This window comes from Dermacentor variabilis, chromosome 2 (assembly GCF_050947875.1).
Source record: "Dermacentor variabilis isolate Ectoservices chromosome 2, ASM5094787v1, whole genome shotgun sequence".
Taxonomy (NCBI): domain Eukaryota; kingdom Metazoa; phylum Arthropoda; class Arachnida; order Ixodida; family Ixodidae; genus Dermacentor; species Dermacentor variabilis.
In genome coordinates this window covers 23,212,035-23,228,576 of record NC_134569.1, presented here as the reverse complement: position 1 = coordinate 23,228,576, position 16,542 = coordinate 23,212,035, and the positions used below count along the sequence as shown (strand labels likewise).

At 42.9% G+C, this 16,542-nt stretch overlaps 1 protein-coding gene across 1 annotated transcript in view; it reads right to left on the bottom strand.

The window, feature by feature from the left end:
* Window positions 1-218: 218 nt before the first annotated feature.
* LOC142571507 (uncharacterized) overlaps window positions 219-16,542 on the bottom strand; it is a 60,999-nt gene continuing 44,675 nt past the window's right edge. Inside the window, exon 7 of the mRNA XM_075679921.1 lies at window positions 219-14,969. Within this exon, the coding sequence (XP_075536036.1) occupies window positions 14,773-14,969 (197 nt within the window). The 3' untranslated portion in view covers window positions 219-14,772. The remainder of the gene's footprint in view (window positions 14,970-16,542) is intronic.

Genomic DNA, 16,542 nt, shown 5'->3' with positions numbered 1-16,542 from the left:
TCACACGCTGCTTACATTTTAGTAAGAGAAACCACCTGAGAGATGTACTTTGATGCTTTAATATTGCAAATGTAAGCACGCTATGCATGCCATCACTTTATAGCGGACCTGAGGCAGCAAAAAACTCTGTCTGTGGCCAGTGCATATTGAATCCAGCGCACAGATTTGCAGCGCACGTATGTAGCTAGAAGGAGTAGTCAGAGAAACTGAAACAGGGATTCAAAGTAGCAAATAAAGTACTAGCAGTTTATTTATGACACAAGTATGAAGTGGTCGTCAATATTGCAAAAGACATACACAGTTATTCAATCAACAAATCTCTGCCGCTAAATAAGTCTCTGAAGCACATTTTGGGTGAGCACAGCGAGCATCAACTTGCAGAATAATGAGGTGGCGACTTTACCCAATACATTATGACCAGCTGACATAATTGCATTGCTGGCGTACAGCAATATAATGTGCAGTACCCTATTCCAGCACATATATATTAACCCCACAAAGCCCAAACACCCATTACACATGAAGGAAAATAACAATAACTTGATCGCCTTTAATTTTGCAGTACCTTTGTACAATTGTACCAAACAATAACGTGTCTGGTACACTGAGTAAGGATATTTAGTTGAATAATTAACTTATTAGTAATAGGTTTGCTAAGCTATCCATAACTGAAGCTTCACTCCAGTGCATCAGAAAAGCTACATGTGTCAAAAAATGATACGTTAGGCTTTGTGAGGTCAAGTGCAGCCTAACCACACTGTAATGAAAGATGACATACATAATGCTATCATTCAAAAACTCTTCTACTTCTGTACAATAACAATAAGCATTATTAGATTTCGGGTTCCTGTAACAAAAACATGACTAGTTAATGTATTTCGGGTACAGTACTAGCAGGACTAAATTCACAGCCCGACTTGTAAAATATTGCTTGTAAATAAACACTTAATTTTTACTAGGTTCCCGTAGAAAAATCATTTTGTAATATGGCTGGATGAGCACTGTTTATTATAAATTAAGTACGCAAAATATCAGCCCCAAATAAAATTATTCACAAGTGTACAAAAGTCAACTTCAAGCATGGTTTGTGACAACTTTGGCATAGACTTAGGCAAAGAAGAATGTTCTTATATGAAATGACAAGTACAAAACTCATTCCACTAGTTTCAAAGTAGCACCTGCTGCTACAGCAACAAATAAATGAACGACCAAGTTAAAGGGCAACAAGGTGACTGCTTTGGTGACTAGATAACTGCTATAAGTGGCAAAGTAATGTTTGCTGCTGTTATGCATTAAAGTTATTTAAATCCGTGCTGAATATGCAAGCTGCAGGAAAATTACATATGGTTATGCCACTCTCACAGATGCTGGTTGGCAATTTGCACTGCTCAGGAAACATTAGGCATGACATAAAGATAAAGAGAATGTAGTCGACGCTTGCAACAACAAAAAAAAGAAACTAGCGCATAAAATAATTGGGTAAACAAAAACAACAAATGACTAACAATTTACATTATCTCTCTTTTAAGCTTTGTGGCAAATCTGTAAATCAGTTATCTGGACGTAGAATAGCAGTGACAGGCAAACAGTAAATATGATAGTGTGCTTTAGTATTGTACATGCTGCAACAGATGCCTTTTTCCTCTGCATAAATAGAGCCCATGCTGCCACTATTTGGGTCATATTCAAGAATGGGCACTCCTTCGAATTTTTTCTCTTGCACATGAACTAGCACCCTGTGATAATCCCTCGCTGTAGCCATGCACATTCCCAGACTACACAATCATGCAAAATGAAAGTAACACAGATAATAAATGTGCTGCTGCACAGTTCTCTCTTGAATGCTTCCACATGGAATAAGCCAATTGGCACACATTGAAAGTGACTTGCCTGAAAGTGTTTCAGTAGTCAACAGCATGTCTCAAGAATAGACAATTGTCATTATGTGTTGAAAAAGTGTGAAGCGTACACAGCAAATCCAACCTTGAATGCAAATCTGGAGACCAAGCAAACACGAGCTGTACTCCGAGGCTCACAGTGTAGATGCCTCATGTATGAATTCTCACATGCACACTAACTGAAGAAGATGCACTGTGAAGTTGATCCCAGAAATGACTTACTGGACTGTTCCTTTTTCACTTTATATGTCCACGCTAAAAATTAGTCCTACATAAGGTGAAGATGTAAAGCTGTTAATAAGGACATGTAAACCATTTAAACATACACATACACAGAAGATTCACACATGATATATTTAGTTATGTGCACCGATTTCCCATGAACTTAAACTTGGTTTCGCAGAATGACACACGAATTTCAAGCCTAGTTACTCTTATGTAATATTCTATACAGCACTGCTCAAAGCATGTCCTACGTCAACCTCAGTCTTTTGGCACATGTAAAAAGAACTGGAAAACACACACCGATACTCACATTCATCACCACAGCAGAGCATAATTATGTACATAAAATCTTATTAGAATTGCAAAACAGCTCTGAAATCGCAGAATGCTTCACTAAACAAGTAATTCAGATAAAATATTTGCTGACTTAAACATTTAACAGAAACCTCCATCCAACTGTGATCATTTTCCATGATCATGACAGACCAGAACTACAGGATTATGGTATGTATGAGCTACAAACGGCAATTTCCGTAATGTCAAAAGAGCACATGCACCTGCAACACCAACCAAAATACACATTGGCATTCACTGCATGTTCCCTTCCCCAGTGCAAGGTTTAGCAACACACCACAGCACATGCCTTTACACTCTGCACCTCCAATGCAAGAAGCCCCTCTTCCTTGCACTGCCATGTGGTGGTACAATGGGCTGTATTTTTATTCTAAGAACTTTAAAATAACCTGCCACTGTCTACTGGCATTTCACAGCCAGGTTGCATTTTTGGGCTTTACCACACAATTAAGCACTTGGCATTGTTTCCCTGGTTTATCAGAATATTTAGTTCTCCAGAGGCAGCCAAACCAGAGCACACCTCAACAGCAGCTAATCTCGTAGATGCTGAGGTGGACATGTAGCAATGGTTTTCCACTTTTTCCAGATCATCCAGTCAATCAAAAGACATCTATACATTGTAGCTCCACGCTACATTCTGGTGGATGAGAAATTTTGCTTTCATCAAAGACATTTGCTGTATACTGAACAACATGTACCAAAGCATACAATCTTGTAGCAAAATTTGAGCAAATACAAAGCAGCAGGAAGTGTGACACCTTTTAAACTTGTTCACATAGAAAGGCAGGTCCTATAAGCATGCAAGAAATGCTGGACTACTACTGCTACTACAGGCCACTCGTTAATAAAAACTGCAATTAGACAGAGAGATTATATTTTGCCTGTGTTAGTTTTTTGTAAACACAATACAGCCCAATACAAAAAATGCCTGCGTCCTTGACTGCTGCTATGCAGGAATGCTCAATGTGATCTGCCAGCGACTCACAGCATAAGCTACACCAGTCCTTAAGGTGACTATATCTTTCTTTGTTTTCTTTAATGAGCACATTATAGCAAGGGTTTACTGTTTTCTTTTTTTTCTATCTAGGACAAGGGCCAGTGGAGAGAGCTAAGGTAAATAGCAGTTGCTTCTTTGCAAATGAACACTGTGAAGCGATCAAGGGACAAAGCAAGCAAACAATGCAAGTGCTGTTTGATTTGTGCAGCCTGTCTCAAGAGATATTCAATTACCAATCCACTCAAATGACCGTTTTGATTTAGTAGTTGGCACTGCAGAGAAACAAGCAGTACAGACTTGTACCAGACATACAAGACAGCTTGCTGCACTGAAGTCACCAGCTTGACCACAGAATCAATTGATAAGAACAATCTGGCAAGAATGACTCTTTTCATTTATGTAGTTTACACAAGCATGAACTAGCAATGCCAGCCCAAATGTTACTGAAGTATAGCTGGTGCCACAGTGGTTGAGTAAACACAGCGCTGCCATAGAGCACTCTTATGTGCAGAGCATGCTTTACATAGAAGACCAATATATGGGATCATCACACAATGCTGAACTCTGCCTGTGAGTCTCAAAAGACTAGGATAGGAAACTGAAAGGCACCACACTGATGACAACCACTTACAGCACAAAATATAAACAGGTGATGCAGTAAACAAAAATATACCAATAAACATTAAAGAGCTCTAATGGTAATGATAACATTCAAAAAGAAAGCTCTGTGCATGACAACAAAAAGCTTAAAATCAAGTTCTGCAGTTAGGAAACATACATTTCATCATGTACCAACATTGTTTATATACACCATTATCTCTCAATTCCTTCATGCACAAGCTCATCTCTGTAATGACAACTGCCATCCTAAGTGATAAACCTCTCTTCTTCATTGCTGGCAGCAAAATAACCATGCAGCTGTGTCCCACCAGAAGCACTCACACTGGCCTTCCCTAATATTCATCAGAGTGCTATTAGATATAAAAATTAACATACCTGTACATATTTCCACATTTTTCACCAATGTCAGCAGGTGAATTAGCCAAAATTTAGCAAGGTATTAGTCACCTGGGTTTACGCTGGAATATTTAGCAGCATGTTGCGCTCTTTATTCGCTTCCTGTTGAAATATAATCGCTAAACCCAAGGGACTTCATGATTCTCTGAACTAAAGTACTGCAAACCACAATCATGAGCTTCCTACTTCTGATACATTCAAATAGTTACATATGCTTTTGGGAAGAACCTCACAGTACTTGCGGAAAACGAGAGAACTGTAGTGCCACAGTAAGAATTCCTGGGAACGCCTGCAGAACACCAAGAGGCTTCCCTGCAATTTAAAGGAACACTAAAGAGAACCAACAAAATCAGTTTAGACAGTCAAAATATTCTTTCACAACTCTATTTTCATTAAATTTGTGGTAAAAGGTTGATTACTAGAACATAAAATGTAGGCCAAACTTCCACTTTTTAATTTTCATGATGGAACTTCAGTGTCGGTGCACCAGTGTGATGTCATGGATTTCAAAGCATTTTCTCGTATTTTGGTCACTGTGGAGAAGTAAAGGTTCTCGAAACTTGTCAATTTCAGTCCTTGGTTTCTTTACAAATAGTTGACTGGACCCAAGTAGATGCCATCGGAATTCATGATGTTACAGTGAGCTGGCGCCCGAACTTCGATGTGGCATCACCAGTAGTCTCGTTTTTGCATCTTTTCCGACTTACCATGCGTTCTCTCGTGATAATAGTGGCCTTTTTTGCTATAGTTGGAGTTATTTACTAATATAGCTGAACTTTCATTTAATGTGCAAGCATTCTAAGCCTACATCCCCTAGAAATCTGTCCGTCCATTTGTCCAAAACACGTGACATGATGCACTCCATAGGTATACATCGGGTACTATGGAATATACAGGAGAATGCGTTACGACTACTATGTGTGACTACAGAGACTTATGATTATGGCTATATATAGTGAGTAATGAAGAAGTATTAAGAGTAACTGAGGTTAATAAAAGGTTAATAAGATTGATTACTATGAAATTAAGCCTAAATAAGACTCCTTAAAACTAATGAACCATAAGAAAACATAATGAAGATTAATTATGATGAAATGATTTAAGTGCAATGAAAATTTAGGGTAATTAAGAATAGTGAGGGTAATTAAAATAATGTAGGTTACAATTAGCCTAACCAAGAGTAATTAAGGTTAATTTATGTAAACCTAAGCAAGATGAAAGAATAATATTTAATAATGATTAACCCTAATTAAGATTAATTATGATTGTATTACTTAGGACCAATCAACATTAATAAGAGTAATTCAGATTAGTACATATTACATTACTTAACCCCAATTCAGATTAATTAATATTACATGTTTATCCAATAAGATTAACTCTGACTAATTAGGTTTGCTAATTAGGTAATTGTAACCGGCAATTGGCAATCCTTGCAGCACATTGCATCATTCTCGACACAGTGAACCATGGTGTGCATAACTCGGCCACTCGCTCATTTATTCATTGCGAGAGTGCAAGATGAGGGACTGGAAATAAGGCTTACACACTATCTGACAAGTCCCAGTTGTCCACAATTGAGGTTAAATTATTTAAGCCTAATCAATATTAATTAGAAGTACCTAGGATTCAGTAAGGCATTTTGATTGAGTAACGTTAAATTTATTAAAGATAATCATGTTTAATTGGGGTAAATAAGATTACTTAAGCCTAATTATTATTAACTACAATATCATTAATTAAACCCAATCAATATTAACAAGGGCAATAATAAGAGACTTATGCATGCAAGATGAGCGACTGGAAAGAATGCTTACACACTATCTGACAAGTCCTACTAGAAAGTTTCTACAGCAACTTATCCTCTTTAGCATCCATTTAAACAATCATCTAATCTGAATGCAGCATCAGCAGACGCATGCTTTTTGCAGTTGCAGTGCCATCCATTTGACAAGCAGGGCACATGCAAGACATTCCTGGTTAGCAAGCACACCGCCAGGTGACCTTTACTGTGCTAACCTTCACTACTGCCCTAATCCCCCCCCCTCCCCCAACCCCTGCATTTGGTTCACAAACCTGCGAATCTCACAGGAAGCATGTGCAGAGCAATGCACTCCTTGCTAGCAGAGTGAAGGAAGAGTGCCCCACATTGCATGTTCCCTGATGGTGTAGACACAACATCTCAATCTGCACTGTGGTATGGTGCACAAGATGAGCCCCCCAGAAAACTTTTAGCACTTGTCAGTGCCCAAAGCAGGTTTTACCTAATCGCTTGCACAAAACAGTTAGAATGCTCAGCTTGAAATTGCATGGTTAATTATTTGAACCAGGGTCGGAAACCTTTAAACAAGAAACCAGAGCCAAAATCAAATTTCAATGAACAAACCAGACAGACACACGAATGAGAAAACATGATTGGCTCATTTCCTAGCTCATAAGTGTAGTTCACAGTAAAAGAGTTCTCAAAAGCCAGAGTTGAGAATGCAAGTAGCCAAGGGAGTAACATTAGTGCTGCTCAAGGTGCAAGGTATTTCACAGAAAAGTCATAAGAGCTGGGGACATGACACCTTCATCACGCATGCAAGAATACACTCAACAAAACAAAAATTAGTCACTGACCAAGTCAAAAGCATTAGACATTTTGGAACCCGTACGGGTTCCTTGTTCCCAATGCCACGGACAAGGCATTGTGGTAAGTTTATATGCGCATCACATGACGTAAAAAGCGAAGATAAACTTGGGGCAGGGCACTGTCAGTCCTGTTGATAGTGTTTTTTGTCACTTATATATGCACAGATTTAAGCAGTCTCCCAGCCTCATGGTCACATTCTTTTTTTTTCCTGATGATTGAAGCATTCTCCCATTTTCTCCTGTGATTACTCTTATGCAAGTGTTCCGCCAGTGCATTCGACACGTAACAATTTTTCTAGACATCGTGTTTATGTTCTTTCAATCACGTTGCGAAATTCCCAGTTTCACCAATGTAGGAGAAGGCGCAGTCATTGCAAGGTATTCTGTATACCACTCCCAGGAATTTGTCATTTGTTATGCGGTCTTTCACGCAAACGACTTCGTTCCATAGCTTGTTTCCTGGGACCTGCGCAACTCGCAAGTTATACTTTAAAAAGACACGTGCACAAGTGCAATCATACGATAATATGGGACAATACTTCAATCATCGGGAAAGAATGTGCCACGAGGCTGCTGCTCAAATCTTTGCCTATAAAGCAACAGAAAACACTATCAACAGGACCAACGCTACTTTGCCCCAAGTTTATCTTCACTCTCTACGTCACGTGATATGCATATAAACTGACCATGATAACTTGTTCATGAATTGCGCACAAGGAAACCGTACGGGCTCCAAAACATCAAATACTTTTAATTGGTCAGTGACCGTAATTTTTGTTTTGTTAAACATGTCACCTGACCAGATGAGGTTTCGTCGAATTCTTAAATAAGAATGCACTCACTTTCCAATATATCAAGTTCAAAGAGAAATCGTGACACAGTTTGACACATAAGAAATAAATGAACAAAAATGTGCTTGTTAAGTTTTTATGTGAAGCATTCATGCATGCATAATGAGGCACACACATCTTGGGGCAATATTCAAAGATCATTTCGTATTGATCACTTTCGAAGATCGTATTACTTTCAAGAAATTTTGCAAGACTTGGCACCAGAGGCATATGCGTATATGGCCAACAGCATTTCTGCCGCTATGCCAAGCTCGCTGTCTTTGCACGGTGCCAAGAATGCTACCAGCCGTATACTTCGATGCGTCCATCAATCTTGCAAAAGTTGAATTATCATCAAAAGTGCCTACCCAAGAATACCACCTCTGATGGACAGCAGCTTGCCAACTGCCAAAACCCATATTTGTATGGTACCAACTGAACCAACCCACATCAACATGCTGCTGGCTAGTGGAACTGATCTCGATACAGTATTAATTAGCACAGCATGCACACTTTCCTGTTACCTCATGAGAAGTGTGCACCAGCATGAGCACTTATTCTTATGTTGCCAACATGTTGGCATCGCCTTAACACTGACTATCAAACACAAACTGCTCAAGACACACTGGTTGCTGATCAATATGCTCCTGCGAAGTTCTGTTGTATTCAAACTCCGTGTGTATATTGCATACTTTTGCTGCCTTCATATAGCTAAGGGAAAAACCAACTGAAGGGCACACACCAATGCAGCTATGGAACCGTATTTCATAACAATCTATTACGTTTTTCTTTCTTTCATCATTTGTCACAATGAGTGGCTGATTCTAATGATGATGATGACGGCACGGAAGCATCTCCGCCAATGACAAATGGTAGCAAGAACGCAAAACAAAATAGATGTTATACAATGAAGCCCCCGACCTCATATTAACGTTACCTCCTCAAGGTGTAAAAAGTAAATTGCTCAGCTTGATGGTTGGGTGGGACCCATGAAATGAGTAACGATAAAGCCTTTAGGCCTTTAAGAACCATTTCGAGTTTTCCTGTGCAATGCGCCCTTTGCACAAGGCCACCTCTGCAGGTTTCTTCCCCTCACAAGTTGTTTATGCTTACAACATGACCCCATTTTTTATAAGTTTGAGCATACAAACTCACCACAAAAGTTGATTGGTATGCACACACACAAAGCAAGGAGTGCTCCTCTACCTACATAGAACACTTGCAATGCAATCCACACACCAGTGCTCAAGTTTCAAGGCTGCCTAGGCGCAGCCACCAGACAATCAATAAAGTGAAAAGGTTTCTGAACATCCCTCAGTGAACGAAGAGCTATGGAAACAATGTTCTACCATATTAAATACTTTAGGCAATGTCAGTTTGAAGTGGGTAAACAATGATGCCGACTATACTAGAGTTCGATAGTGATCATTTCTGCATATTCAAGTCTGATAAAGATGTGCTTGACTAAACTTACTTCATGAGTGCAATTTGTGGCACCTTGCAACGAATGCTGAATGTAGCAATGTGACTGAAAACATTAAACTATGAATTGGTGACAAGTTAGAGCCTCGTAAAAATTTCTCCAATAAATATCTCTATCGACACAGCTGCAAAACTTCAAGGCAGCATCTGGCAACACATCAGACTCAACAAAGGAAAGACACATGCTTCATTTGTTTCCCTCTTAAAATAAGAGTTCACAGTTCTTTCATGCCTACTTTTATTTTCTGGTGAAAAAACTAAGAGTTTGGCATGCCATCCAATGCCTGTTTGGCATGCCATCCAATGCCTGTTTGGCACTGTTTGGCAATGTTAGGCATGCCAGCCGTGACACAGAATAGCACCATTCAGTGGATTCTAACTGTCAGTAAGAGAGTCTTATTTCAATCAGCCCCAAACAGTACAAACCTTAAAACCAAAACTGCTTCAAGTGCACTAAATGCAAAGATTTCAATTCAACTGTTTATAGTGACCACACATATGCACAACATCTCTCAACTTTTAGCCTTCCGAGTTCTGAGAATTTTTGGCATTCTCACCCACTGTGAGCTGGAGGTTCTAAAGCGAATAGCTTTCTTTGGCTACCGTGCGGCATGGTTAGGCACCAGTGGTCAGACATCTTGCTGGAGGAAAGGGCAGCACATGGGCATGTGAGTTCGGAGGGGAAGAGAGCACTTGCTGATTGGTTCTTGCTGGGCTCACCTAATGACATGCACCAGCACCTCCATCAAAACTGATGTCAATCTCCAAAAAGTGGGTACTGGCATCACACATACAAAAAGAAAGAAAGGTGCCAGAGAATTTTTGCTTAACCAACTTCTGTATACACTTCGTCATGAACAATAAAGGGGGGTTCACGATCAAGGATCATCTCAGGAAAGAATTGTTGCACAGCTTACTCAGGCACAACAAGGGGGTGTATAAGGATGCCCAAACAGGTTGTCGCAGCTAATGCGAGGAAGACAGAGCGAGTTGTGGCCTTCGGGCTGAGCCTGAGGCAAGGGGCACTACAGGGCTTCCCTCCGCCCCTAGAGCAGAAGCCAGAGGAGCCGCCCAGTGTACGTGCCTAGATGTGACCGCCAGGAGTGATGAAGGAATCGAAGCCAGGTTGAGTGGAGGGATTGCGGGAGCAAGAGAGGCGACATAGGCCGGTTTGAACTGGTGAGCAGCCATGATGTCTACGCGACCGTTAGTGTTCAGCGTGAACGTCTTAGGCGTGCTATAGAGTACACGGAATGGTCCATCGTAGGCTGGGGTGAGGGATGCACGTGGTCGCACCGAACGAAGACATGGCTGCAGGAATCCATATCCTGGCTGACAAATAGAGACAAGTGGTGCCGGTCAACAGGAATTACAGAAGCAAGGTCACGAAACATGGTGTGCAGCTCCCGGATGTAGGTGGAAGCATCATGGGCACAAGGTGGCGACGACAGCGTGAATTCTCCAGGAAGGTGCAGGGGAACGTCATAGACAAGTTCAGCCAAAGAGCAACCTAGGTCAGCCTTCAGTGCTTCAGTGCCCAGAAGGATGAAGGGACGGTGGACGAACCAGTGTTCTCTTGGCTGATAAGTGGTGAGGGCAGCCTTCAGTTGTCGATGAAGTCGTTTCACCACGCCATTCATAGAAGGATGGTAGGCGGTCGTATGGATGTGTCGAATGCCCAGGATGTTGGCAAGTGCGGTGAATAGGGCCGACTGAAACTGGCGGCCTCGGTCGGTGGCACGGAGCAAGAAATATTTAGGAGTGGAAACTCCGCTGTTTGCGGTGACCAGTAAAGGTCACAAGCCCGCGGATATGTTTTCATGCTGGCGGCACCTGGCGGCATGGGAAGAAATTACCGCCGTTTCGGTTGCCAGGGCAACCGGTTGAGCGTGTTGCTCCCGTTCAGCCGCGCGCGCCTGACTTCTACCACGGAGTGGCCGGAGCTGCCGGAGCCGCCGAGCCGCCTGCCGGGCGCTGCTTTTTTTTTTTTTTTTCCGCTGCGGCTTCTACGACGCGCCGCATGGTACCACCACTGTATACGGTAGCGTCGGTGCATGCAACAATTGTGACTTTATCTGGTCGCCCGCGCTCGCTCGCGCTGACGGGAGTTTCACCTCCTATATGTCTTACTCCGTGGTCGGTGGTGACGACAGAAGGGCATCCGAAATGTGACACCCAGCCGCTCATGAAAGCTGTAGCAACTGTCTCTGCCATAACGTCTGTAATGGGAAATGCCTCCGGCCATCAGGTGAAGCAGTCCATACATGTGAGCAAGTAAGAGGCCCCACGTGATGGCAGGAGAGGGCCGACAATGTCAAGGTGGACGTGGGAAAACCTTGCGTCTGGAGGCTTAAATTGGGAATTAGACGGGACGGTATGGAGGTGAACTTTGACACGCTGGCATTGAAGGCAGGTTCGCGCCCTGCGACGGACGTCTGAATTGATGCTAGGCCAAAGGAAGCGAGTTGTGACTAGCTTCTGGGTCGCACGAATTCTAGGGTAGCTCATGCTGTGCAGTTGATCAAAAATTGCACAGACGAAAATCCAAAGGCCCGAAGAGTCGAGGAACACCAGTGGATGTCTCAAACGTTATCAATGAGGAAGAAAACGGAAGCAGGCACTCAGTGAAGGAGAGGGATGTGAAATAGGAATGAAGGCGATGCAGCTCAGGGTCATTGTGCTGGGTAGCTGCTAGCTACTCCATGTCTACCGGTGGTTCGTCCGCCAAGGCATCGATGCGGGAAAGTGCACCAGCAGCAGATTTCCGGCCCATGCACATGACGGAGATCCACTGTGAACTCGGAGATAAAGTACAGTTGGCAGATCTACCGTGCAGTATAATTGCTGTGATTCCGGTGGAAGGCAAACGTCAGGGGCTTATAGTCTGTGATGACGTGAAAGTTCCGGCCCTCCAAAAAGTGGCGAAAATGCTTAATGACGAGGTACACCGCAAGGAGTCCTCCACCGAATGTGCTGTATTTAGCTTCAGCTGGCTTCAGTTTTTGCAAGAAAAAACCAAGAGGCTGCCAACCAGATGTGTTGCTCGAGAACTGTACCGACTGCCACGCTCGATGCATCGGTGATGAGGCAAATTGGGGCATCAGGAACGGGGTGTATGAACATGATGGCGTCTGCCACCTCCTTCTTGGCAGTAGCGAAGGCAGATGTAGCTTCCTCAGTCCACTCAAGTGGCACAGCCGGATCTTTTTTGATAGCCAGTAGGTCAGTCAGAGGCTTCAGGAAATTGGCATACTTCAGAAGAAAGTGGTGATGAAAGTTCAGTAATCCCAGGAATTCCCCGAGTCTTTTTTGTGAAGTTGGGGGTGAAAAGTGTTCAATTGCCTTCACTTTGCTGGCGAGAGGCCGGATACCTTGTGGAATGACAAGGTGGCCTAAGAACTCAATGGTAGCGACGCCAAAGAGGCACTTGTGTGGATTACTGACGAGACTGTAATCATCAAGTCATTAGAAAAGGGTGTGCAGGTGAGATGTTGGGACTGTTGGGCCAAAATGGTTGCAGTTTGGTGTGTTGGAACGCGGCCACTGCAGCACAGCCAGGTCGGGTGACCTCCTGGGCATCGTCACCGGCAGAAAGAGCAGTGGAGCTGGAAGGATCCATGCCAGAGGTTGGAGCTGCATGTTCTTTACTGGGTCGCCAAACCTGTCGGAGATAATGCAAAGAAGACCCAGCTTCAGCAGCGTTGTGTTTTGAACTGCCCTTTTCATTTTTTTATATCGCACTGCACATGCTGCACGACCGGGACCTGACTTACTCCTCCTTGACGGGCGCTGCATGTGGAGCAAGTTGTGGCCTGCGACCCAGGCCTGAGGCAAGGGGCGCTACAAGGTAACTTGAGCATGGTATTCATTGGGTAACAGATGCAGTTGCCAAAAGCAGTGAAAAATTTTTGTGATGTGGCACAGATTCAATGTTTGCTAAGAACCATAACTGAATTTAAATCCTTGCATTTAGTGTGCTTCTAGCTTTGGATTTAAAGAACATTACAGTAAAACCTTGTTAATACGTAGTTCGCAGGGAACGTGGTTCAGGTACACACTAAGCTATCTACCAATTAACTGATAATGGCAGATAAGCGGCTATAGACTTACTGGTCAAAGAAACAGGTTAATTCTCACTTACACACACACACGCAGACAAGTTTTATTTGTGAGCAGACAGCAAAAATCTGTGATTTTCACTTGCCGCTATGGCGGCCTTGCAGCAACAGCGGCATTCTTGAACTCAGCAAAGCCACACGCCAGTTTTTCAATCAGGCCCCACTTTGCAAATGCCCTCATGATGGTCAATGCAGTGGCCATGTTGGATACAGAAGGGCCCTAATCTATGTCGTCATCTATGAAGACAACATCGAAGCACTAGAAACTATAGGAGCGGGAAATATGTCATGGCTACCATGTTTTGATGTCACTATCGGTGGCAACTGCAGTCCAGGAAAGGTCCATGTGGTACAATTTTGCTATCTATGGTCTGCGTGCACGATATTTCACCGATTCCACAATTGTATGGGCCGAAAAATTAAGTAAATACTACGCATTAACCGTATGGTATGCATTAAGTGACTACGGTGGTCAGCCAATACACTAGCTTCAATGGCAACAAGGCAGGGGATTCATCACGACTATACTTAAACTGGAATTACTTATTAAGTGGGTACATATTAACGAGGTTTTACTTCACTATTCGTGATCATCAACTGAACCCCCACTTTTTCAGCTGTCTCTTACAGAACTACAGTAAAATACTTTACAAAGCTTGCATCACTATGCATGCATGTTAGCCCCCTCCAACCAACAGATACAGCCCTCTGAATGATGCTGCATGATGTCATGCCTACTTTGGGCAGAGTACCAAAAACTCTTGTATAACTTTTGCGAGCTGAAAAGAAGTTATCAAATGACCCTGCATATGCCTACAAAATGACATCCATGTTATGTATTGCCTGCTTGACGTCAGAACATACAAGTCCATTCAAGGGCTCAACACATCTGGATCACTCCTAATCTTGAAAACGTGCACAATGGCCTGACAACTGTGAGCTAAAATGGACAATCTAAAAATCTCGCAGCTGATCTATCCCAATGAGTAAAATGCTACTTCATGAATTTTTTTCTTTCTTTTTTCACTGTGGGATGATAAAGGCCTTAGTGGAGCAAACACTCTCGGTTTCACGTAACGAGGTCACCACAGACAACCACACTCATATGGCATCACCTACCTCACTGGAATTCAACACGGTTTCACAGCAAGATGAATGCAAACAGGTTTGACATACAGAAAGATAGGGAGTTTCAGAAAAATGGCTGTTCTGAAGATTCCTCAAGTTTTAGGTGAGCGCCTGGTGAGAGAGTTCTGAAGCCGGTAAAGCAGTGTTGTCTTGGGGATGCCAAAGCGCCTTGCAGCAGCTGTCATAGGCACACCTTCCGCGAAGACAGCACTCAATGCCCGCTGCATCTGCTCCTCTGTCCAGCCAGAGTTGCGACCACCTCTCGCAGGAAATAAGGAATGGGGAGTCCCTGCAGGAGGACCAAAGCAGTATTGAAAAGTAAACTACTATGTTCAAAGTTCAAGGTATCAAAAAGATGTAAATGCTCATCATTATTAGCCTAGTTTATTCCACTAAAGATAAAGGCTTCTCCTAATAACTCCAGATGGCCCTGCCCTACATCAACTGAACCCACCTTTGCCTGCAAATTTCTTTATTTCATCGTTCTACCTTATCCTCTGCTGACCTCGACACTACTTTACATCCCTTGGCATCAACTACTACTAATAGCCCACCAGTTCTCTGCGCTACACACATGACCTTCCCAGTTGTTCTTGTTCTTCATCTAGACTAGAATGTCATCAGAAGGCATGGCTTCAAAGAATCAGCTGGGCTTATTTTAACCCAACGCAATGGTCCTGGCTCTGTGAGGTAAGCGCGCTATTCTTTGCTCATCACTAATCTCATAATCTGTCCCTTGCTATACGCGACTTCGTTAGTATTTTCGCTCTCCTAAAGGTCGCATGTTCACGCTGCGTTTATTTGCAACGTTCGTACCCGGCTTCAGTCAAGTTGTCTTCAAACGCACATGCTTTTTGTCGACTCAATAATACATTCCATGATGTTGCCTTTGTTTGGCCTGAATGTATGCGAACAGCACCTTTTGAGTATATAGCCATGAATTACGAAGCGGTGACGGTACATAGACAAAAAGGGGCACTTACCTGCGGAAAGGCAAACTTATGGAGGCGACTTTGCTCCTTCAGAAGGAAATGAACTCGACAGTCGGCTTGGCACCAACTACTAATAGACCACCAGTTCTCTGTGCTACACACAACATGACCTTTCCGGTTGTTTTTGATATTCATCTAGACTAGAATGTCATCTACCCATGCTAGTTCTCAAAAACTTTACTGCCATCTTGCTATCTCTTAATATGGCATTTATCGTTCCACTGCCTTTTTCTGTAACTCCACTGACACTACTTTAAACACATGTGTTCTTCAGAGCTTACAATGTCAGCTTGAGAGCTTGGACACCACAAATTAAAAACAGTAGTAAAAAAAAGCTTGAGAAAGTAAAAAAATAAAACAAATCTTAGAGGAATCCAAGTTGTGCCATGAAGTTACTTACATTTTTATCATGCCAAGTGAACAAAAAGAAAAAAGAAAAATGAAATGGGATTCTATCACAGCATCAAACAATGATGGGAAAGTAAGGTTTGTCACTATCCACCCGGGTTCGTGAACAAGGGAGGACTCGAGGCACCCTCCGTTAGTCGGACGCTCCGCAGCGTGGTGGTGATGAACGATGACTGACCATGAGCGGCTGTGCTCGCTGGTGTTTATTGTGATGCAGTGACCAATGTTGCCTACCAAGCCGGGCAGGCCACTGAGCGTGGCGGGCCAACGAAGATTATGCCCGAGGGGGCGTCACATGCTTGTTACACCCCCTTACCCCCAGTTTGTTTGTAGTGTAATGAAGAAGAAGAGCACAAGGACAAGGCCAGCCAGATTGTCTGTTCCATGCCTGCAGTGCAACAAGTGGGCCAGCCGGATCACCAGTGCTTAGCACGGGTGTGAGCCATTTGGGCAACCAGCTAT